Raw genomic sequence first — 24,767 nt, 5'->3', positions numbered from 1 at the left:
CACAGCTTATGCAAAGTTTTGCAGGACAAGGACAAGAACCTATCCTTTCTTGATTATCTTATTAGGTAATTTGTCCTTTAGCATGTATTATATATTTTAAAAATACACTCAATATCTGACTTTCTGTGGAACTGGATTTGATTCTTTCCTCCTCCTCAACTTTACATGATTATTTTCAAACATACAGAAATAGAAAGAATCACTGAACAGTGGTATACCTGCCACAAACATGCAATAATTGTTAACATTTTGCTATTTTGCTCTCTATGTATTGTCTTAGTCCACTCAGACTGCCAAAACAAAAATACCACAGACTGTGTGGCTTAAACAACAAACATTTATTTCTCAGGGTTGTGGAGTCTGGGGAGCCCAAGCTCAAGACAACAGCAGATTCGGTGTCTGGTGGGAGCTGGCATCCTGTTCACAGACGGCAGTCTTCTTCACTGTGTCCTCCCACGGTGGAAGCAGATTACGCGTCAATCTATGAATTTGGGGAGACACATCAATTCTCTGGCAACTATCTTTGTTGAAGCATTTGAAATCAAGTTGCAGACATCATGACACTTCACTCCTTAATACTCGAGCATGAATCTTCTAATAATAAAGACATTCTCCAACATAACCAAAAGTATTAATTATCCATAAACGAATATCAATAAATTTATCTATGTCATTCATTATTTTGTAACACTAGCTCTAATAAATGTTTCGTATTCAATATTCCTCAATTGTTCTAGAAATGTCTTTTATAGCTTTTTTGGAACTAGCATCTGCAACAACATTCAATAGCTTTTTATCAATAACTTCAATTGCTTATTTGAAGGAACAGCCCTTGCCATGAAATTCACTTTTTCTGCACATTGGAGCAGCGTACGTATAAATGAGAAGCAGAGTGGAGGCTTTTTGAGGAGTGACTTGTGCCTAAGAAGCCACTTCACGGTAGGCACATGAGTTTGAGGTTGGGAGGTAGGGAAGGACAGGGACTCATCCTGATTCCTAGCAAAGACAGGCCTGCCGGCTAACAAATTAACATTACATACTGGGGTGGGGGTGTGTGTGTGGAGGGGTGAGTCGTGAATGGCCGCCAGAGGGCGCAAGACGCGCCGACGGGACCCAACGTGGCCCTCGGAGGGCGGGCGGGAGGGACGCCCGGGGCCAGGAGCCCGGAGTGAGCGCCGGGGGCGCCGCAGGGCGCGCGCCTGTAGCCCCCTTCCCGCGGCGCGGCGCGCGTGCGCGGTACCTCGGCGGCGGAGGGATCCGCAATGGAAGGCGCTCTGATGGTCCGCCAGGTAAGAGGCGCCGCTCTGGGTAGAGTTACCAAGCGAGGGATTTACCCGACAGTTTTCTTCACAAAGGTTGTTTGAACCCTCTCAGATTATGAAAATTATTTCGTCTTTTTCCTTTTCTTGGTGCTCTTTAGAGTAATTTGGCAAGTTGTTACCGAGGAAACGGTGTCCTGTGCTTCCTGGGAGCCTTTCCGTCTGCGCGGTGGTGGGAAGATCTGCTTGTTTTTGGGCGTGGAACGCTGGCATTTGGTCCCGAGATGTCCTAGTCCGGTCGCCCCAGCCTAAGGCCCCACTGTCCTGATTCCGACCTGGGATCACGTCGATCCAGTCTCACGCCATTCTCTTAACTTTCAGCTCTTGATAAAAGGGCTCACTGTGCTGTCAACCGCGTTTTTGGTTTCAGCTAGTTTTATTTGTTTACTACCTTATTTGATTAACGGAAGAACTTGCTGATTAATCTCTAGGGTGAAAGCCCACTTTTGTTGCAGGAGTACCTGCATTTCTGAACACTATCCTCATTGCTTTTACGTTGGTTGTGTGTGTGTATTCTACTTTTAGAGAGTTGCAGTCAGTGCAGTCCCTTTTAATCAAGAGCATTTTATAGTTTATAAAACGGCAGAGGCACTCAAATAATTGTTGGATGAACAAATAAATGAATGTGCTATGTCAGCTGATTCTCAAAACATTACTGCAAAGTAGGCCAGGTAGATATTTATGGACAGAAGCAGTCACTCATTCAGCTATGTACCCGGCACTGCGTGTTTGGGATAAATGGGGAGCAACACAGACGTGATTCCTGCTCTCAATGAGCTTATTGTCTATACTAGAGAGCATTGTTACTCAGACTGTGGAGAAAACAGATTTAGAGAGGTTGAGCGACTGCAAGTGACCGCGTAGCTAATACCTTAGAGAGCTATGATTCTGCTGTGGCCACTCTGTAAAGCCAGAATGGACTCCTACCCGACATTTGATTTGGAGAGAGAAACTGACGATGCCACACACACACACACACACACACACACACACACACACACACACACACACCGTGAAGAGGTTTGTTACTTTTATTTAAAGGCTTATTACTTATATATGTACATAGTGAAGAGGAAAGAGCAGGGCAGTCTTCTCAAGAAGATCCAAAATGATTTGAAAGGGCAAGGGAAGGAGGCTGGCTCTGGGCTTTTATTGTGGTTAGGGGGTGGGGTCATGGGTTCCTGTGTACCTACAGGGTCTTGCTTGGTTTGACTCTCCCACCCACACCAAAGGAAAGAGCACCCAGGCTTTTTTTTTTTTTTTTTTTTTTTTTAACCAACTTGCCCATTTGAGGGACAGGGAGGAAGAAGGAGGGGGTGAGGCCTAAAAGCTGTCAGCAGGCAAACCTAAAAAAATTGAATGAGACTGTTTACAATTCACCGTTGGTGTCTGACTGATGACTGAAATGTACCGTTTTTCATTGAGTTTAATTTTGAACTTGTTTAAGCCATCATGGCTGTGGTATGAGGGCTGCAGCCTGAAGTCAGTAAGGAAAATGTAAGTTCCATGGAATGCCTTGTTCAAGAGCCCAATGATGTGTATTTTGAGAAATAAAATGAGTACCTTGGTCACTATTAGTAATGTCTGGAACTCTTGATGAGGATGAGTGTATTGGTGAGGCCTTTTATTGTGGCTTTAGTATATGTATAGACACGTGGACCATGATTTATAGTTTGAGTATCTGAAAGCAAGAGCGTTCCAGAGTTCTTTACTCCAAATGGTACAACTCCCAGGCAACGGCCCAAGAGTCTGTGAAAATGTGCAGATGGAGCCGATTGTTGGCCAGAGCATTCAGTGTTAAGAAAACTGTGGGAAGTTCAGCCAGTTGTGCTGACCTCTGGGTCCTTTCCTTCATCAGGGACATCCTGGTTAAGGGATGAAAAGCAGTAGGTCTCCAGTGAGCTCCAGCATGTGTAGGGGTCGTGGTGCTGTCCACTGAACAGCAAGTTTGTCCATCAGACTTAAGGTGGGAGTTAGAAGTGTTGAACTCCTATTGCTTTCACTCAGTTGAATCCAAACTTGTCTCCAGGTATTCAGGGGGTTCGGGAGAGGGGTGACCTCTTCTAGCACCATGACATCTGAATGAGAACAGGGTAGGGCCATGCCTGCCTGTAGGTGGGATATGCCAGAGGGCCCAGATTTGTTTCTGTCCCGTAGTAAGGAGACCTTGGTGGCTATGCTGAGCTTGCAAGGTGTTGCTTCCAGGACCCAAGGCATAATGGACAACTGGGTCTGGAGGGTCATAGGCTCAGGGCTTGTGAGAGCCTCTGCTTCTAGGAGGGTCAAGTGTGCTGTCAGTCATTGCTGTTTAGTCCCTTTTTTTTTTTGCGGTACGCAGGCCTCTCACTGCTGTGGCCTTTCCCGTTGTGGAGCACAGGCTCTGGACGCGCAGGCTCAGCGGCCATGGCTCACGGGCCCAGCTGCTCCGCGGCATGTGGGATCCTCCTGGACCGGGGCCCGAACCCGTATCCCCTGCATCGGCAGGCGGACTCTCAACCACTGCGCCACCAGGGAAGCCCTGTCATTGCTGTTTAAATGGCATATTGTGTGGAGGTGAGGAGAGAGTTTCTTGCATCACAAGCCAGTGGACAACTTATGGACACTGTGGGTGGTCCAGAGACTCCAGGAGTCATGAAAGGAGGCTGCTAAAGTCTCTACAGTGAAGGATTCTTTGTGTGTTTATATGTGTGTTTGTGTGTGGGGTTTTTTCGTGTGTGGGGGGATAGGGGGAGGAAGTAGCACTGGTGGGAGTGTCTGTTATATTATAATTTTGACAAATTTTAGAATCTTTTCTGAGAATCCACCTGTTAAGGGTGGATTGACCTGTAAGTAACAGCATAAACAGGCTTAAGTAAAATTTGTAAATGAGTAATATATAGCCTCCAGTATCCAAAAGGACCTAAAAGATGTTGGACTTTGTTTTTTTTTTTTTTTTTTTTTTGTGGTACGCAGGCCTCTCACTGTTGTGGCCTCTCCCGTTGCGGAGCACAGGCTCCGGACGCGCAGGCTCAGCGGCCACGGCTCACGGGCCCAGCCGCTCCGTGGCACGTGGGATCTTCCCGGACCGGGGCACGAACCCGCGTCCCCTGCATCGGCAGGCGGACTCTCAACCACTGAGCCACCGGGGAAGCCCGGACTTTGTTTTTTTTAATTTATTTTATTCAAGTATAGTTGATTTACAATGTTGTGTTAATTTCTGCTGTACAGCAAAGTGATATATACATTCTTTTTCATATTCTTTTCCATTATGTTTTATCACAGGATATTGAATATATATTGTTCCTTGTTGGACTTGTTTTAATGTTGCTCCTTGACGTCGTCAGGGATGGAGTGGCCCTTGGTTTACCAAATAGTTTTCACGAATGTAACCAAGGTAGCAGGCCTTACACTATGTGTGGGGCAATGACCCATCCTCTTTTCATGAGTATTTATACGTCCTGAATGGGTGTGTCAAAAGAATGTCCTCAGAGGAGGATGTAATCAATGTATCATCATACCTGTGCTCCTGGAGAGAATTGGATACAGTTACCTATAAAGGTTGTATGTGGTGGCAAGGCTTTTGAGATACCTTATGGGTAGCCAGGTAAAGGTATATCATGTCCCTCTGGAGGGGAAGGCAAACTGTGACTGAGAGGTCACTGAACAGAACATATTTGTCAAACGTATAACATCCAAATATTTACCAGTTTCTGATTGGATGGTGTCAGTATTTTTAATAGTATTGTGTAGAGGGGCCTTCACGGGTAGGACCATAGCATCAGGGATACAGTAATCAACTGTGAGGCACTATTCATTTTTCCATCTTTACCAGGCCACATTGGGCTGTTAAATGGAGAAGCAATAGGGATAATCACTTTCACTAATTAGGTCTTATATAATAAATCTCAATCTTTGAAGGCCCTGTTTTATTTTACATTGAGCTATGTTAGCTATTTTAACTAGGGGTTGAGGGGGTGGTCCATACGGTCTGACTTTTATAAAAGCATTTTGTAAGCCCCAAAGACTTGATATAAATTTATTACTCCTTGGGTCAGAGCATCCTTTGCCACTACAGGATATTTTAGGGCAATGTGTTCTATGACCAGGGAGAATTTAGGCAAGATAGTAGTTCTGGTAGTTAAGGTGAGACATACCTATTTGTTGTCTATTTTATGTTGAGTAATTCCTCTAAGATTAGAGGGTAACTTGTTTAAATTTAGTTCTATAGATCTTCAGGTATAACTGTAGTTTGAGCCCAGTATTGATTAGAGCCATGAAGATTTGCCAATCAATGCATTTCAGCAGATGTTGAAGTTCATTCAAAACCTATGCTATAAATCCCACTCAGGTCCTCAAAGTGCAGCAACAATAGATGAGAGGGGGTAGGGAACTGAAAGCACCAAGGTATGGGATCAGAAGGGCACAAACAACTGATGGTTGCAAGGCAAATTTAATAGCAAAGCATAGCCATATATATACCCCTAAAGCAGGGACTTTGCATAGACATTGTAAAGCAGGGACTTTGCATAGACATTGTAAAGCAGGGACTTTGCATAGACATTTTTCTATAGAACTGGGCTTTCATCTCGGCTAGTCGCCATCATATCTGCATCAGGGGGTTTATTGCTTGTTCCACAAAGGCACCAACTTCCCCTCCAGGGTTGCTTTTCCTAGCTTTAGGGAACAACCAGGGACTCCCAGTAACTGAGCAGGTCTCTGGATTGATCTGGCCAAAGGCCATCTCCTTTTTTACGTTCATACCATAAAGTCCAGGATGCATACCAAGGAGAGTACAATCGGGCCCTGAGGCTTATGAGGGTCTTAATGGCGCATTCCTCAGAGGGCAATGCTCGCCACATGCATATATCTAGAGAAAAGATACATGCACCCCAATGTTCATAGCAGCACCATTTATAATAGCCAAGACACGGAAGCAACCTAAGTGTCCATGGACAGATGAATGGCTAAAGGAGATGTGGTGCATATATATACAATGGAATATTACTCAGCCATAAAAAAGAATGAAATAATGCCATTTGCAGTAACATGGATCGATCTAGAAATTATCATATTAAGTTGAAGTAAGTCAAGGACAAAAATCATACAATGTCACTTATATGTAGAATCTTAAAAAAAAATGATACAAATGAACTTATTTACAAAACAGAAAGAGACTCACAGACGTAGGAAACAACCTTATGGTCACCAGAGGGGATGGTGTGGGGGGAGAGGTAAATTAAGAGTTTGGGATTAACATGTGTACACTACTATATATAAAACATAAACAACAAGGACCTACTGATGTTGAATATCTTGTAATAACCTATAATGGAAAAGAATCTGAAAAAGAATATATATTTAGAACTGAATCACTTTGCTGTACACCTGAAACTGACACAACATTGTAAATTAACTATACGTCAATAAAAAAAAGGTTATATATTTTTTAAAAACCCTATGCTGTAGAGGTATGAAAGCCAATCTTTACCTTTGGTTGTATAAATTATTTTAATACGTTTTGGATTTCCAACTGTGTGAAATTGTGGACCTCTGTTTCAATTTTTTGTTGTTGTTGTTGGTTTCTTCTCCCTGTATCCAGCCGTGTTTGTTTCTTTTTTTCCTCTCTCTTTTTGATGATTAGTGAACGTACTTCCTGTGGAGGGGGTCCTCTCTATCCTTTCATATTTGTAAATTTCTTCCTCCAGAGAACCTCATATCAGTAGCACCAGGGTTAGGGGCTTTCCCCATGGCAGTGGTTACTTCATAGAATTTAGGTTACTCAAGCTGAAGTTGTGTTTGAATTACCCCTTTACTGGGCCACATGGGTGCTGTGGGAGCTTTTCCCTGTAACCCTGAGGATCAACATTTTTGTTAAAAGAGGCATAGGTGGTGACTGCAGTAGTGGCAGAAGCATTTAAGAGTCCAGGTGAGCTTTGTGGTCTTATGATGGATGCCGCTCCACCCCCGCCCCTTTTTTTTAGCTCCATAGTGACTGCTCTTTCATGAGTGACCACCCCATGGGCCAATATCTTGCATAGGGTATAACCTTTCCCCTAAGCACTCTATAGGTTGAGGCCAGTGCCTGGTTGAGACATCTGATTCATTTATTTTATTTCTTCATGTTTGTATAAATCAGAGTTAATTTACCAATTTCCCTACCAATGGACAGTAAGGTTGTTTCCACTTTCTTAGTATTACAAACATTGTTAACTTCATGTACCTTAAATTGCTGGGTCGTAGTACATGTATACCCATCTTAGACCCTACTAGGCATTGCAAATTATTCTCCAAAGAGAGAATGGTTCACTCCCATTACTTTTTTTTTTTTTTTCTGTTTAATTGTTCCTCTAGCTGACTATGAACTCCTGGTTCACTCTAGTGCCAACTAAACTACCTAATAAATAGTAGTAGTTGGAAAGTATATGTTGCATGTATAAACATATGAACTATAGAAGCAAAAACATATTAATTACTCTTTTCTAAAAGCTTAAATATTGTCCTTTTTATATTTGAGTATTTTGAACATTAACTGTTTTCTTTTTAAAATGGGGCATTTCTCAGTAAGTAGTTTAATTGTTTGATACTTGTTTCCAGGTAATAAATGAAAAGGATTTAAGCTTTGCTGCTGAGTTACAGGAAGAGTTAGAGGAAAATCTTAGTCCAGTTGTGGATGAGAATAATATAGTGTCAGCTACAAAACAGGGGCCAAATTTACATAACTGGAGTGGTGACTGGAGCTTTTGGGTAATATATTTTCTTTCTTATACCTTCATTTTAATCTTAAAAGCAAGATTTCTTTGTCTATAGCAATTCTTATTTATAATATTTTCTTATTAACTTCTAGACTTTAGATATCCAGAGTCCCAAAGACATTTCTGATTATGCTCTCCTTTGGCCACTAGAATGCAGTGTTGTGGCCACTGCATTGTGATGCAGTGATGGAGTAGAATTATCTGCTTCAGTTTCCCTGGGAGAAAACTACACCACAGAAATGGATTCCACTTACATTGTTGTTCCTTATATTGGCAAGAGACTAATATCATACAGAAACTGTATTTCTCAATGTTACTGAGAAACCAGTCACTTTACATAATTTTGATTTAAAGAATTAGTTTCTGTACCTAAAAGGAGGTTTAACAATGTTTGACCTGTAGTGTGTAATGATTATAGGATAGATTTTAAAGGTAGGAGTTTCATATTCTTTTTGCCCTGTGTTCACCTGGTTGTATATCCTGGATATGCTTCAGGTTTCCCCACTGTAAAATGAGACTCCTGCTTGTTGATTAGGAGCACAGAGTCTTTGGTAAGAACACCATTTCTGTTACCATATGAATGCCAGCAGTTATTATTTTAAAGGGCTCATTCTAAATCTAGCAATTCCTATGAGAGTTATGAGCCGTTTGATAGAATCTGGTGTAATGCAACTGTAAGTGAAATTTACATAGGATTCTAAGGCATATGTAGTTCCAATACTAATTCATTAGAAAGCTCGTCTCTTGAGGATTAGGTATACTTGGTAGCAGAATTTCTTATAATTTTAGACTAGATTAAGAAAAAACATATTAACAGGTTATAAGGATCAGTTTAAGCACCATTATTCCGTTCATAATTAGCAGCTCATTTATTGAATGCTATTGAATCTTAGCATAAATAACAGGTTCTTACTGCCCATTAAAAAATTTAACATCATATTTTTTTTTGGAATCATATCCTAAGGAAAATATTTAATTGCTAAGAAATATACTAAAATAGCTACATATCCTAAAAATCATGTCATCTATATTGATTATATTATTTTTGGTCACATTTTGAGGAAGTTTATGACTGCTGTAGGGTTTTCACCCTTCTGCACTGTGATTTTTATAGCTTATGTTTTAGTTTGGAAAACCTTTATAGCTCCAAGTGTCATCTGCAGGGCTAGACTGTAGCAGTTCCTGTGGCAGACTTAAAACAACAAAAAAGGGTAAAGCAAGAAAAGGAAAAAGCAAAGGAATGAGAGGATTTAGAAATAGAGAGAGAAAAATAGAGGTATGTATTCTAGAGCTTTGCTACTCTTTAAGTTTAGTATGTGGGGCTAGCAGACTTGGCATTACCTGATTAGAAATGCAGAATCCTGGGCCCAACCTCAGACCTACTGAATCAGAATCTTCATTTTCACAAGAATTCCAGGTGATTTGTATGCACATTCAGGTTTGAGAAGCACTGATTTAGGGTGTCGAATGTTCACTTTGGCTCAGTTTAAGTTTCTATGATGATTACAAACACTTTATTTTGAGGACCTTTTATATGAATTCACATGGAATAGATTTAGAGACAAATACAACATCTCAGAAGTTTTACTGACTTTTCCAGAGGTCACTTATCCAGAAACTAGAACTATCAGAACTTAGAAGCAAACAAAACCAAAAAAGAACCTGAAGAGCTAAATCAGAGTTCATGCGGATGGATCTTGTAAAAGGAGAATCCCTAAGCCTTCATTTGGAATTTCTTTAATGTATTTTTGACATGTTTTTTATAAGCCTAAATAAGTAGGTTCCCATTGTATAATTGAATAGATTATTGGAGATGGGAATTATTTGGTGATGACATATAGACAGTAGCAAGAAATGATAGCAGAAGCTCAAAAAGTGTAGGACCTTGGGCCTCTCAATGTGGAGGCCAAAGGTCTATGCAGATCATTGACTCTAATATAGTAATGTAGCTGGTAAAAATGGTTAAGAAGTCTGGAAAATAAATAATGCATTTTTTTCCTTCTGCCATTTTAAATCCATATGCTTCTACCACTCTACTCCACCATGTTGCCATTTTCATGTTCTCCCGGCAATAAAGTAGGAATTGAATGAATACAGTAAGTTGCAGAGTTCACCGAGAGATCCAAAAGTAACAGAACGAAGACCAATATCATAACAGGAAAATATTCATGAGGCACATGACTGGGTAGTTAAGCAAAGAATTAGTAGAGTGTCAGAGCCATTTCACTGGAACACCCAAGGAACCTAGTTTGGCGCCTTTTCACTTTGGGAAAGTTTCTACCAAAAAAGATTGAGCACTTTGTAAACTTTTGGTATTTAAAGTGTTAAGCCCCAGGGATCTGAAAACTTCACTTATGTGGAATATCTCATGTATTCTGGCCTGGCTAACTCTATTGATCTAACTGTAATGAATTTAGAGGCCAGCATGATATAATTGAACAAATTGGAGATCAGGAACAAAACATCTGGGATAGAGTGCGTGCTCTGCCCCTGGTGATTTCACTGTGTAGTGCTCTGGAGTATGTTGTTTAACCTGTTTGGCCTCAGGTGGCTCACTTGTAAAATTCGAGATTGGGCCGTAGTATTGCAGCACCAGTGTGTCTTGAATCAAGAGAAAAGAGGTTTATGGCTAGCCAGTGCCCATAATTTACAGTCCTGAAAGCTTTATGTCAGTCATAAGAGAGTATGTTACATGGGGAGCACCTTCCCTTAACATTGTCCCAGTTGTAAAAAGGTTGAAAAGTTCTAGATAAGAGGACATAATATTTGTACTATTGGAAAATTATTTTGATGCTTTCCCGCAAATAAAAAAAATTGTGAAAACTTAACAAAAGGTTACAAGAAAGTGAACCAAAGTTTATTAAGTTCCCCCCCCCCCGAAGTTGATTTCTTTTAGACCCTATCCATTTAATCTTGTGCTACTTAACAGACTGGCTAGTGTCTTTCTGACAGTAGGATTTTAATTTAAATGAATATGATTAAATCACCATAGTAACTGATACTGAGATCAACAGCTACAGATTTTCGATTTCCATCTTATAATATAAACATAGGAATCTTGTTACATTTGTTTTATTTTTTTATTTTAAAATGAAAATATTTAATCCTAGTATGTAGGAGATTAGTTTTATCATTAACTTTTAAACCCTAATGTAACAAAAAAAATGATGTGAAATGAAGAAATGAAATTTAAAATGAAGCTAATAGCAAATAACTATTTATGCTTTGCCCTTTAATGGTTAGCAAAAATACATAGCAGAAGAAAAAAACCCAAAATCAAAAACTTCTTTTTTTTTTCCTGACTAAAGTAATGGTATAGTCCCCATGGATTAGGTCCCAGAGGAAAAGCATAGAGATCTGCAGCAGATGCATTTATTTAGTGTTAACTTCTCTTAGTGATGTAGAGCTAGCAACTGTTGGGAGTAGATAAAAGCCTTTGAGATTTTCTGTTATGTATGTTTAGAAGACGACATCCTTTACTGGATTTTAAAAAATTTTTATTGGAGTATAGGTGATTTACAATGTTGTGTTAGTTTCAGGCATACAGCAAAGTGAATCAGTTATATATATAATATATCCACTCTTTTTGGTTTTTTTTTAGATTCTTTTCCATATAGTCCATTACAGAGTATTGAATAGAGTTCCTTGTGCTATACAGCAGGTTCTTATTAGTTATCTATTTTATGTATAGTAGTGTGTACAGGTCAATCCCAATCTCCCAATTTATCCCTCCCCACCCCTTATTCCCTGGTAGCCATAAATTTGTTTTCTACATCCGTGACTCTACTTCTGTTTTGTAAATAAGTTCATTTGTACCCTTTTTTTTAGATTTCACATATAAGCATATGATATTTGTTTTTCTGTGTCTGACTTCACTAAGTATGAAAATCTCTAGGTCCATCCATGTTGCTGCAATACTGGATTTTTAAAATAGAAGCATTAGTGCTTTGCGTAAGGTACTTAATAACGTTCCCACTTAAAAGTATTTGTCACTTGTATATACTTATTCCTTAATAGCTGATTAGTTGATATTTGCATTTTTAAAGTGGAAGGATTTATAAAGTTTTCTGAATTGTGTAAGTAAAATTAAAACTTTGTTAAGAGGTCCTTGATGTGTTTTTCTTTAAATAATTGTGTATTTGGAAATCTTGACAAATATAAATAGACTAAAGAAGATATGTGATATCAGATCCTTCAGTTCTTTGATTTAGTAAGGGAAATAGGAAAAAGTAAAGGTAGAGTAGGAGAATTTTAAAAGAGATTAGAAAATTTGTTGTTTCTTTTTTTGCTCTAAAACATCTTAAGAGCAAAACAAGTCTAGATTTTAAAATCTTATCTACATATGTACAGATAATAAGTAGTATACCTATGTTTTTTTTTTTTTTTTTTTTTTTTTTTTTTTTTTTTTGCGGTGCGCAGGCCTCTCACTGTTGTGGCCTCTCCCATTGCGGAGCACAGGCTCCGGACGCGCAGGCTCAGCGGCCATGGCTCACGGGCCCAGCCGCTCTGCGGCATGTAGGACCTTCCCAGACTGGGGCACGAACCCGTGTCCCCTGCATCGGCAGGCAGACTCTCAACCACTGCGCCACCAGGGAAGCCTATACCTATGTTTTAATAAAAAAATATTATGTTTGAAGTTTTCTAGATCATAATCTAGCTTTTCTTATTGTACAAGAAATCAGAAGTCTTGATTGTGTGCTTTGTCATTGACGTATTGCATGATCATATTATGGTTATTCACAGGTAAGCTTTTCCACTTATAACTGGGGGATAAAACTTGCCACAAACCGGATTTATAGGTACATCATGACGATTAATTAATGTTGTGCTGTACATTTTTTTAAAAAGCCCACGGGGATTAATTAGTATGTTTGTAACAAACTTTGGCAACTAAGAGGCTTCCTGTAATATGCTGTCCTCCACAACATATCTTGGATTTTTTTCAAGCTAAAAATGATATTTTGTAATTTCACTTTGGAAACTGATAAAAAGAGTAAACTTGTTTTCCAATTTCTGTTGGCTTAAAAAACATGTTTTATGCAATTAAAAATTTCAATTATAGATAGCTTTGTTTGAAAAACCTAGTTCTCTTTTTAACACTTTTAGATTTAATTATAAAGGGATAGAACTAACATTTCTAGCAATGTGGAGAGAGGACTGTCTAACTTAAGCTCTTTTGCTACCAAGTACCTAGAAATTCTGAGTGAAATGTTACAAACATCTTTTTAATAAAATGCTTTTCTGGGCTCTCAAGATAGCAAGGGAAATAACTAAGGGCTAAAGGAGAAGAGGGAACTGAATGCCAGAGTTGTCAGCATGAGAATTAATGCTGAGGCAGCCCTGAGGAGTTTATTAGTCTCAGCAACCAAAGGTGTAATGGCCACCCGGGGATAGGGGATGATGCCTTGTATTTGTAGGAATTGGAACTGAGAACTATTTACAAAGCTATGACTCTTGAAAAGTTTTACCCTCTGTGAAAGGGCAGGTTGAAGACAAGGAAGCTTATCTGTCTCAACTTGGGCTTGGGGTGGTGGGGGAAACTTGGACTAACTGTTGTTCATCTCTCATGAAGTTTTGGGGCTTGGATTTAATACTGTATGAGTGAGCAGAAGATTCAATAAATAGCATGTTAGTCCCTCTAAAACTTCCTGTCGATCTGCCAGAGTGAGCTTCTATTACCCTAGTCACACTTGGCTCAATCATTAAGTTATTTTAATTGCATCGTTTCTCTGGTCAAGATGTTACCAAGCAGTAAAATGGCCTAATGGTAGTCAGTACAAATAAGGGTATGGGGTGTTGACATCTGAATCAGCATTAAAAGCACTATAAACATTTTCCCCTCTTACATAGAATTAACACCTTTATTCTGTCCCTACCAACCTTTCCTTCTTTTACTCTTTTTTTTTTTTCACTTGTAGTTTTGAGATAATTTTACATTCACATGTAGTTGTAAGAATAATAGAGATACTCTGTACCCTTTAAACAATTTTGCCTAATGGTAACATACTGCAAAACTGTAGTACAGTATCACAGCTAGCATATTGATATTGATAAGGTCAAGATATGGAACATTTCTTTTGCAACAAGAATCCTTTTTATAGGCACAACCCTTTTATAGACACAGCCACTTTATTTCTGCCCTTTGCCCCTACTTAACCCTTGGCAACCACTAACCTGTTTTCCAGGTTAGTGGAAAACATTTTCCATTTTGATAATTGTTTCATTTCAAGAATATTATATAAAAGGAATAATATAGTTATGTAACATTTTATATTGGCTCTTTTCACTCATATTCCCCTGGAGATCCATCCATTTTGTTTTATGTACCAATAGTTTATTCCTCTTTAATGCTGAGTAGTATTCCATGGTCTGGATGAATCACAGTTTAACCATTCTTCCATTGAAGAACATGTGGACTGTTTCCAGTTTTCAACCATGATGAATAAAGCTGCTATAAACATCCACGTACAGGTGTTTGTGTGAACATAAGTTTTCCTCTGGGATAAATGCCCAGGAGTGCAATTGTTGGGTCATCTGATTGTTGCATGTTTAGTTTTTAAGAAACTGCCAAACTTTTCCAGAGTTGCTGTACTATTTTACATTTCCACTAGCAAAGTAAGAGTGATACAGTTTCTCTGCATTCTTGCCTCCTTGTTGACAGTTTTTATCGTGAAAAGGGCCCTTACATATAAATTTAAATTTTAGAATATAGCCGTATCATGTTTTACTGCACTTCACAGATATTGCATACTTTACAAATTGAAGGTTTGTAGCTTGTGTTGAGCAAGCCTATCAGTACCATTTTTCCAACAACATTTGCTCACTTTGTGTCTCTGTGTCACATTTTGGTAATTCTTGCATATTTCAAACTTCTTTTATTGTTATATTTGTTATGGTGATCTGTGATCAATGATCTTTGATGTTAGTATTGTAATTGTTGGGGAAGTTTTATGTGAGAACATAAAACATTTATCTTATCATTTATCTTATCAAGGTAAATGTTTTACCTTGATCAGTAAATGTTTTATGTTCAGACTGCTCCGCTGACCTGCCGTTCCCCTGTCTCTCTTCCTCTCTGTGGACCTCCCTATTCCCTGAGACACAATAATATTGAGATTAGGCCGTTTAGTAACCCTGCAAGTGTTCAAGTGAAAGGAAGAGTCATACATCTCTCACTTTAAATCAAAAGCTAGAAGTGATTAAGCTTAGTGAGGAAAGCATGTCGAAAGCCGAGGTAGGCTGAAAGCTAGGCTTTTTGCGTCAGTTAGCCATGTTTCGAATGCAAAGGAGAAGTTCTTGAAGGAAACTAAAAGTGCTACTTCAGTGGACAGGAATGATAAGAAAACGAAATAACCTTATTGCTGATACGGAGAAAGTTTTAGTGGTCTGCATAGAAGATCCAACCAGCCACAACAGTCGCTTAAGCCAAAGCCTAATGCCAACAAGGTCCTAACTTTTCAGTTCTGCAAAGACTGAGAGAGGTAAGGAAGCTGCAGAAGAAAAGTTTGAAGCTGGCAGATGCTGTTTTATGAGGTTTAAGGAAGGAAGCCATCTCCATAACATCAAAGTCCAAGGTGAAACTGCAGTAAAATTATCCAAAATATCTCGCGAAGATAATTAACAAAGGTGGCTACACTAAGCAATAGATTTTCAATGTAAACAAAAGAGCCTAATATTGGAAGAAGATGCCATCTAGGACATTTATAGCTGGGGAGAAGTCAACGCTTGGCTTCCGAGCTTCAGAGAACAGGCTGACTCTCTTGTTAGGGTCCAATGCTGCTGGTGACTTAAGTTGAGGCCAGTGCTCATTTACCATTCTGAAAATCCTAGGGCCCTTAAGAATTATGCCAACTCTACTCTGTGTACAACAAGGCCCGGATGACAGCACATCTGCTTACAATATGGTTTACTGACTATTTTAAGCCCACTGTCGAGACCTGCTGCTGAAATAAAAGATTTCTTCAAAACGTTACCACTCATTGACAATGCATCTGGTCACCCAGGAGCTCTGATGGAGATATACAAGATTAATGTTGTTTTCATGCCTGCTAACACATCATTCATGATGTAGCCCATGGGTCAAGGAGTAACTTCAACTTTCAATTCCTATTATTTAAGAAATACATTTCATAAAATTATAGCTGACATAGGAAGTGATTCCTCTGATGGGTCTGGGCAAAGTAAATGGAAAGGATTCACCATCCTAGATGCCATTAAGAACGTTTGTGATTCTTGGGGAGAGGTCAAAATATCAGCATTAACAGGAGTTTGGAAGAAGTTGATTTCAGTTCTCATGGATGACTTTGAGGGGTTCAGTACTTTAGTGGAGGAAGTAACTGCAGATGTGGTGGAAATAACAAGAGAACTAGAATTAGAAGTGGAGCCTGAAGAAATGACTGAATTGCTGCAATCTCAGGATGAACCTTTAACGGTTGAAGAGTTGCTTTTTATAGATGAGCAAAGAAAATGTTTTCATGAGATGGAATCTACTCGTAGTGAAGATGCCATGAAGATTGTTGAAATGACAACGAAAGGATCTAGAGTATGACATAAACTTAGTTAATAAAGCAGCAGCAGGGTTTGAGAGGATTGACTACAGTTTTGAAAGAACATCTATTATAAGTAAAATACTATCGAACCGTATTTGCATGCTACAGAGTAATCATTCATGAAAGGATGAGTCAGTCAATGTGACAGACTTCATTGTAGTATTATTTTAAGAAATTTCCATAGTCACCCAACTTCAGCAACCACCACCTTGTTCAGTCAGCAGCTGTCAACAATGAGGCAAAAATCTCCACCAGAAAAAAGATTATGACTTGCTGAAGGCTCGGATGATGGTTAGCATTTTTTAGCAATAAAGTATTTTTTAGTTAAGGTATTTACATTGTTTTTTTTAGACATAAAGCTACGGCACATTTAATAGACTACAGTATAGTGTTAACATAACTTCTGTATACAATGGGAAACCAAAAAATTTGAATGGCTCACTTTATTGCAATATTTACTTTATTGCAGTGAGCTGGAACTGAACCTGTAGTATCTTTGAGGTATGCCTGTGATCTTGTCTATATCTGCAAACGATCTTTCTGGGATTTTGATAGAAATTGTGTAAAACCTATATATCTTTGGGGAAGATTGACATTTTTACTACATTGAGTCTTTCAATCCAGGGACGTGGTATGTCTCTTTTGTGTATTTAGATCTCTTGATTTCTTTCATCAATGTTTCCTAGTTTTCAGCATACACATCTTTTCATATTGTGTTCATATTGGGATTTCTGTTTAAACAATCATATCATATATAAACAAAGATGGTTTTACTTCTCCCTTATTGATCTGTATGTTTTTTGTTTCCTTTTCTTACCTTATTGTGCTAAATAGAGCTTGCAACACTATGTTGAATAAGAGTGGTAAGAATGGACATCCTTGGCTTTTTCTTGATCTTAGGGAGAAAGCATTAAGTCTTTCACTATTGAAGTATTTTGTTAACTATACATATTTTGTAGATGTTCTTTATCAAATTGAGGAAGTTTCCTGAATCCCTATTTTTCTGAGTTTTTAAAATCACAAATGGGACTTCCCTGGTTGCACAGTGGTTAAGAATCTGCCTGCCAATGCAGGGAACATGGGTTCAAGCCCTGGTCCGGGAAGATCCCACATGCCACGGAGCAACTACGCCCGTGAGCCACAACTATTGAAGCCTGCGCACCTAGAGGCCCTGCTCCGCAACAAAGAGAAGCCACTGCAGTGAGAAGCCCACACACCACAACAAAGAGTAGCCCCTGCTTGCTGCAACTAGAGAAAGCCCGCGTGCAGCAACAAAGACCCAATGCAACCATAAACAAACAAACAAACTAATTAATAAAATCACAAATGGACATTGACTTTTGTAAAATTTTATTTCTGTTTCAGATGATGTAGTAATGTGATTTTTCTTTTTCAACATGTTAGTATGGTGGATTATGTTGGTCGATTTGTGAATGTTGAACCTGCCTTGGATTTCTGGAATAAACTCCAGTTGGTCATGTTGTATAATTTTCATATATTGCTTTATTGCAGTTGCTAGTATATTGTTGGGGATTTTGCATCTATATTTACGAGGGATATCGTTCTATAATTTTCTTTTTTTTGTACTGTCTTTATCTTGTTTTGGTATCAGGGTAATACTACCTTAATATAATGAGTAGGGAAGTGCTCCCTCCTCTTCTGTTTTTTAGAAGAGGTTGTATAGACTTGGAGTTAATTTTTTTTAAGTTTTATAAAATTCTCCACGGAAGCCATCTGGGCCTGGAGATTTCTTCCTTGGGAGATTTTAAATTATAAATTCAATTTCATTAATGGTTGTAAATCTTTTCAAATTATTTCATATTGAGTGAGTTGTGATAGTTTGTGTCTATTCATCTAAGTTGTCATATTTCTATTGTAGAGCTGTTTATAGTATTGCCTTATTTCCTTTTGATGTCTTTGGAGTCAGTAGTGCTATATACCTTGTTTTATTCTTCATATTGGTAATTCGTATCTTCTTGCTCAAAGTTTTTTTTCCTTTGTCAGTCTTGCTAGAGGTTTGCCAGTTTCATTGATGATTTTAGAAGAATCATCTCTTTTTTCATCGATACTCTATTGTTTTTGTTTTTCTGTTTCATTGATTTCTCTTACCTTTATTATATACTTTTTTTTTTGCTCTTGTTGGGTTTATTTTGCTCTCCCTAAGTTTTTGAGTTGGACATAGATTATTAGACTTTTTCCCTTTCCTAATGTGTGCATTTAGTGCTATAAATTTGTTTCTCAGCTTCATTTGTGTCCCACAAATGTTGATATATTGTATTTTTATTTTCATTCAGTTCAGTATATTTTTTATTTCCCCTGAGACTTCCTCTTTGGCCCATGGATTATTTAGATGTGTGTTGTTTAGTGTCCAAGTGTTTGGGGATTTTTGTGCTATCTTCCTGTTACTGATTTCTAGATTGATTTCATTATGGTCAGAAAACACACTCTGTATGATTTCACTTCTCTTAATTTGTTGAGATATGGCTGAACATATAGTCTATCTTGGTTTTTGTTCCAATACACTTGATATTATCAGTCTTTAAAGTTTTGCTAACCTTATACATTTGAAATAATACCTGAGAGAACGTAGATGAACTAGACAAATTCCTAGAAAAACACTAACTACTGAAACTCACTCAAGAAGAAATAGAAAATCTCAAAAGACCTATAACAAGGAAAGAGATTGAATTACTAAGAAAACCAAACCAAACCAAACCAAAGCAAGAAAACTTCACAGAGTAAAGCTCAGTACCAGATGGCTTCACTAGCAGATTCTACCACATTGTTTAAAGGAGAATTAACACAAATCCTTCAAAATCTCTTCCATTAAAAAAAAAAAAAAGGAACACTTCCTAAATAATTCACTGAGGCTAGTGTTATCCTGATTCTAAAACCAAAATTAATTGAAAATCTATACATTGCAGTGAACAACTTGAAAATGAAATTGAAAAAAGAATTCCATTTACAATAACATCAAAAGAATAAAATACTTAGGAATAAATTTAACAAAAGAAGTGTAAGACAGGAACATTGGAACTATGAAGCCTCATGTAAGAAATTTTAACTTCTATAAATAAATGAAAAGATATTTTTTGTTCTTGGGTTGGAAGATTTAACATTGTTGAGATAGCAGTACTCCCTAAATTGATCTACAAATTCAGTGCCATCCTTATCAAGATCCCAACTGATTTTTTTTTTTGGGGGGGGTGGACATTTACAAGCTGAATCAAAGTTTATATGGAAATGCAAGGGCCAAGAATATCCAAGACAATCTTGAAAAAGAGTGAAGTTAGAAAATAAAAACATCCTAATTTCAAAACTTACTACAAAGCTACAGTAATCAAGACAATGTGGCCCTGATATAAGGCTAGACACATAGATTAATAGAATAGAATAGAGTCTAGAAATAAACTCTCACATTGATGGTCAGTTGATTTTTGACAGCGGTGCCAAAACAATTCATTGAGGGAAATAGTCTTTTCAACAGATCGTTCTGGGACAATTAGATATCCACATACAAAGGAGTGAATTTGGACCCCCTATTTCATACTGAATACAAAATTAATTCAAAATGGATCATAGACCTAAATGTAAGAATTAAAATTGTAAAACTTTTAGAAGAAAACATAGGTGTAAATCTTCATGACCTTTGGATTAGGCAATAATTTCTTAGATATGATACAAAGCTCAAGGGGCAAAAAAAAGAAATAGAGAAGTTAGACTTCATCAAAGTTATAAACTTTTGTGATTCAAGGAGTCCATTAAGAAAATGAAAAGACAACTCACAGAATTTGAGAATATATTTGCAATCAAATATCTGATAAGGGACTTATACTGGAATATATAAAGAACTCATAGCTGAATAATAAAAACACAAATAACCCAATTAAAATGTGAATAGACATTTCTCCAAAGATATGCAAATGGTGAATAAGCACAGGAAAAGATGTTCAACATCAATCATCATTATCTAAACATAAATCAAAACTACAATCGGATACCGTTTCACACCCTCTAGGATGACTGTAATGAAAAAGACAGACATTAGGTATTGGTGAGTATGTGGAGAAATAGGAACCCTCATGCATTGCTTGTGGGAATGTAAAGTGGTGCAGCCAATTTGGAAAATAGTTTGGCAGTTCCTCAAAATGTTAAACATAGAGTTACCATGTAAGCCAGCAATTCGACTCTTGGGTATATACCCAAGAGAACTGAAACATATTCACACAAAAATTTGTACATCAGTGTTCATAGTGGCAGTATTCATAATAGCCAAAAAAATGGAAACAACACTAATGTCAATCAACTGATGAATACATAGATAAAATGTGGTATAATATATTCATAAAGTGGAATAATATCCATAAACTGAAATGTTGTAATGTTTCATGCTACAATATGGATGAACCTTGAATACATTATGCTAAGTGATAGAAGACAGACACAAAGACCACAATATTGCATGGTTCCGTTTATATGAAATTTCCAGAATAAGCAAATCTATAGAGACAGAAAGTAAATTAGTGGTTGATAGGGGCTGGGTGGAGGGGCAAGTGGGGAATGACTGCTAATTGGTATAGGGTTTCTTTGGGGAATGATAAAAGTTTTTGGAATGAGATAATGGTGATAGTGGCACAGCTTTGTGACTATACCAAGACACACTGAATTGTATATTGTAAAAGGGTGAATTTTATGGTATGTGAATTATATTTCCATTTTTAAAAGTGAGTGCCTTGTTGACATGGAACTCTAAATGACTATTTTCTTCTACATTGAATGGGTAGAAATGGGCTCTCTGAAGAGATTCATTGCCTCTCTAGTAGTACAGTAATTCTTGATTTAGCCCATTCAGTAATCTTAAATAATCATTCATTCTGTTCATCAGGATTTTTGTTTCATTTCCTTCTGGGCCCATGATAGATATTAGTTTCTCCATGTACCTGAATTAAGTGTAGCCATGTGACTATTTTTTTGTCAATGAAATGTGAACAGAATGCTGTGTGTCATTTCTGGGGAGAAGCCATTAGAGTTAGTACACTCTTTGCCATGTTCTGTCCCTGGATGGTGGAGCCTTTATTAACGTATGTCCCTCTGTTAGGAGAGTGTGGAGCTAAGCCTTTTGCCAACCCAAATTGTTCATTTATGTTTAAATGGGAAATAAACCATTGTTCTTGTAAGCACTGAGATTTGGGGGTTGCTGATTACTACAGTACAATCTAGTCTTTTATGACTAATGTACCAAGTTAATTTACTCTTAATTTTTACACTTTCTCTTATTCCAATCTGCTATCAAAACTGCTTTAAAAATCTGCTTATGAGTTTATAGAGTGTGCCATAGATACTAATCAGTGAGACTCTCCAGATCATTTTTGACTAGCTGGTACCAGCCATTAGGATTTTTGGACTGCAAGATTCTAGTTTATTGAATTTTACTGTATTGACATGTATAAATATGCACCAAAAGTGTTGGAATTACTTAGAATGAGAAGATTGTTATTTTTTGAAAATGATTTTAGAGAAAGAAGAAATTGGGACCTTCAAGGACGGATACTTTAAAATATATATATATTTTTTTATATATACTTCACAAAATATATATATATTTGACACACTGCGTGGCTTGTGGGATCTTTGTTCCCTGACCAAGGATGGAACCCAGGGCCCTGGCAGGGAGAGTGCCGAGTCTTAACCACTCTGATTGCCATGGCTAGGACTTCCAAAACTATGTTGAATAATAGTGGCGAGAGTGGGCATCCTTGTCTTGTTCCTGATCTTATAGGAAATGTGAACAAAATGATGTGTGTCATTTCTAGGGGGAAGCCATTAGAGTTCGTACACTCTTTGCTATGTTCCTGTCCTTGGATGGTGGATCCTTTATTAGCGTATGTCCCTCTGTTAGGAGAGTGTGGAGCTAAGCCTTTTGCCAACCCACATTGTTCATTTATGTTTAAATGGGAAATAAACCATTGTTCTTGTAAGCACTGAGATTTGGGGGTTGCTGATTACTACAGTACAATCACCATTTTTTTGGTGATTTTTTTCAGATTTTCACCATTGAGAATGATGTTTGCTGTGGGTTTGTCTTATATGGCCTTTATTATGTTGAGGTAGGTTCCCTCTATGCCCACTTTCTGAAGAGTTTTTATCATAAATGGGTGTTGAATTTTGTCAAAAGCTTTTTCTGCATCTATTGAGATGATCATATGGTTTTTCTTCTTCAATTTGTTAATATGGTGTATCACATTGATTGATTTGCGTATACTGAAGAATCCTTGCATCCCTGGGATAAATCCCACTTGATCATGGTGTATGATCCTTTTAACGTGTTCTTGGATTCTGTTTGCTAGTATTTTGTTGAGGATTTTTGCATCTCTATTCAATCATCAGTGATATTGGTCTGTAATTTGCTTTTTTTGTGTGATCTTTGTTTGGTTTTGGTATCAGGGTGATGGTGGCCTCATAGAATGAGTTAGGGGGTGTTCCTTCCTCTGCCATTTTTTGGAAGAGTTTGAGAAGGATGGGTGTTAGCTCTTCTCTAAATGTTTGATAGAATTCACCTGTGAAGCCATCTGGTCCTGGACTTTTGTTTGTTGGAAGATTTTTAATCACAGTTTCAATTTCATTACTTGTGATTGGTCTGTTCATATTTTCTGTTTCTTCCTGGTTCAGTCTTGGAAGGTTATACCTTTCTAAGAATTTGTCCATTTCTTTCAGGTTGTCCATTTTATTGGCAGAGTTTCTTGTAGTAGTCTCTTAGGATGCTTTGTATTTCTGCAGTGTCCGTTGTAACTTCTCCTTTTTCATTTCTAATTTTATTGATTTGAGTCCCCTCCCTCTTTTTCTTCTCATTATTTCTTTGAAAATGTTTTAAATAACTGCTTTGATGTCTTTGCTAAATGCAGTATCTGGGAACCACGAAAGACTCTATTGCCTGCTTTTCTCTTTTCTTATTATGAGTCACATTTTCCTATTTCTTTTCATGTTTCATAAGTTTTTTGAAAATTGGACAACATAGGAACTTCCCTGGTGGTGCGGTGGTTAAGAATCACCTGCTGATGCAGGGGACACGGTTCAACCCCTGATCTGGGAAGATCCCACATGCTGCAGAGCAACTAAGCCCGTGCGCCACAACTACTGAGCCTGGCTCTAGAGCCCGCAAGCCACAACTACTGAAGCCCACGTGCCTAGAGCCCATGCTCCACACCAAGAGAAGCCACTGCAACGAGAAGCCCGCACGCCACAGCAAAGAGTAGCCCCTGCTCGCTGCAACTAGAGAAAGCCCATGCAGCAACGAAGACCCAACACAGTCATAAATAAATAAATAAAATTAATAAAAAAAGAAGAAAATTGGACAATATAGATAACATATTGTAGCAGCTGTGGTTTATGATTGCATCCTTTCTACCCCTAAAGCTTGTCATTGCTAATTTCTGTTTAGTAGCTTGCCTAGAGTAAATCTGTGAAATATGTTTGTCCTGTGGTATGTGGAAGCAAATGTCTTGGCTCAGTTTATTATTATTGTTGTTGTTTTATTTTTAAGGCTGATTTCTGGTGTCATCCCTTATATCAGCCAATCATTGGTCAGAAATTGTGCTCAGAGACAGAGAGCCAGTAAGGCTTTTCCCTTCTGCTGACAGATCTGTGTATAGATTGGGTAGTGCATTTGAAATTCAGATCATTTTCAAGTTTGTCCCAGTTTTAATGTTCCACTGAGACTTCTTGTATCTCCATCCTGGAATGTGTGGATAGTTTGGGATTTCTCCAATCTGTTACACATGCATGTAGTCCCTGTTTATTTAGGATTACATGGAGAGTTTATCAAGTTCATCTGTGGCTATCTCTCTTCTAAAATCTCTCTGTTACACCCCCTCCTGATCTGACAGTCTGCTTGTTTGTTGTCCTAACTGAGACTTCAACCTCCACACAGTTGGATAGCTTCAGAATTTTTCCTTTCACTTCTGGGATAGGTTTTCTGCTTTCCACTCTGAATCAGCTGAGTCCTGCTCTGTCAGCATCGCTGCTAGTTTTCATGGCCTGTTCCACCTTTGTAGAAGTACTATACTGACTTAACTTGTGGGGCAGGAAGAGTAATGAGCGCAGGCCCAGGAAAGAGTGCCACAGATTTCTGATGCTCATACCCAGGTTCAGTGGATTTTCCTGAGAAAATA

General features: G+C 38.1%; 1 protein-coding gene across 1 annotated transcript in view; it reads left to right on the top strand.

The window, feature by feature from the left end:
• Window positions 1-1,191: 1,191 nt before the first annotated feature.
• Window positions 1,192-24,767, top strand: part of GRAMD1C (GRAM domain containing 1C) — a 106,343-nt gene continuing 82,767 nt past the window's right edge. The window contains exon 1 of the mRNA XM_067035356.1: window positions 1,192-1,289. Coding sequence (XP_066891457.1) covers window positions 1,263-1,289 — 27 coding nt within the window. The 5' untranslated portion in view covers window positions 1,192-1,262. The remainder of the gene's footprint in view (window positions 1,290-24,767) is intronic.

Source organism: Kogia breviceps, chromosome 5 (genome assembly GCF_026419965.1).
Source record: "Kogia breviceps isolate mKogBre1 chromosome 5, mKogBre1 haplotype 1, whole genome shotgun sequence".
NCBI lineage: Eukaryota > Metazoa > Chordata > Mammalia > Artiodactyla > Physeteridae > Kogia > Kogia breviceps.
The sequence above is the reverse complement of the archived record's forward strand: the minus strand, read 5'-3'. Positions and strand labels throughout refer to the sequence as shown.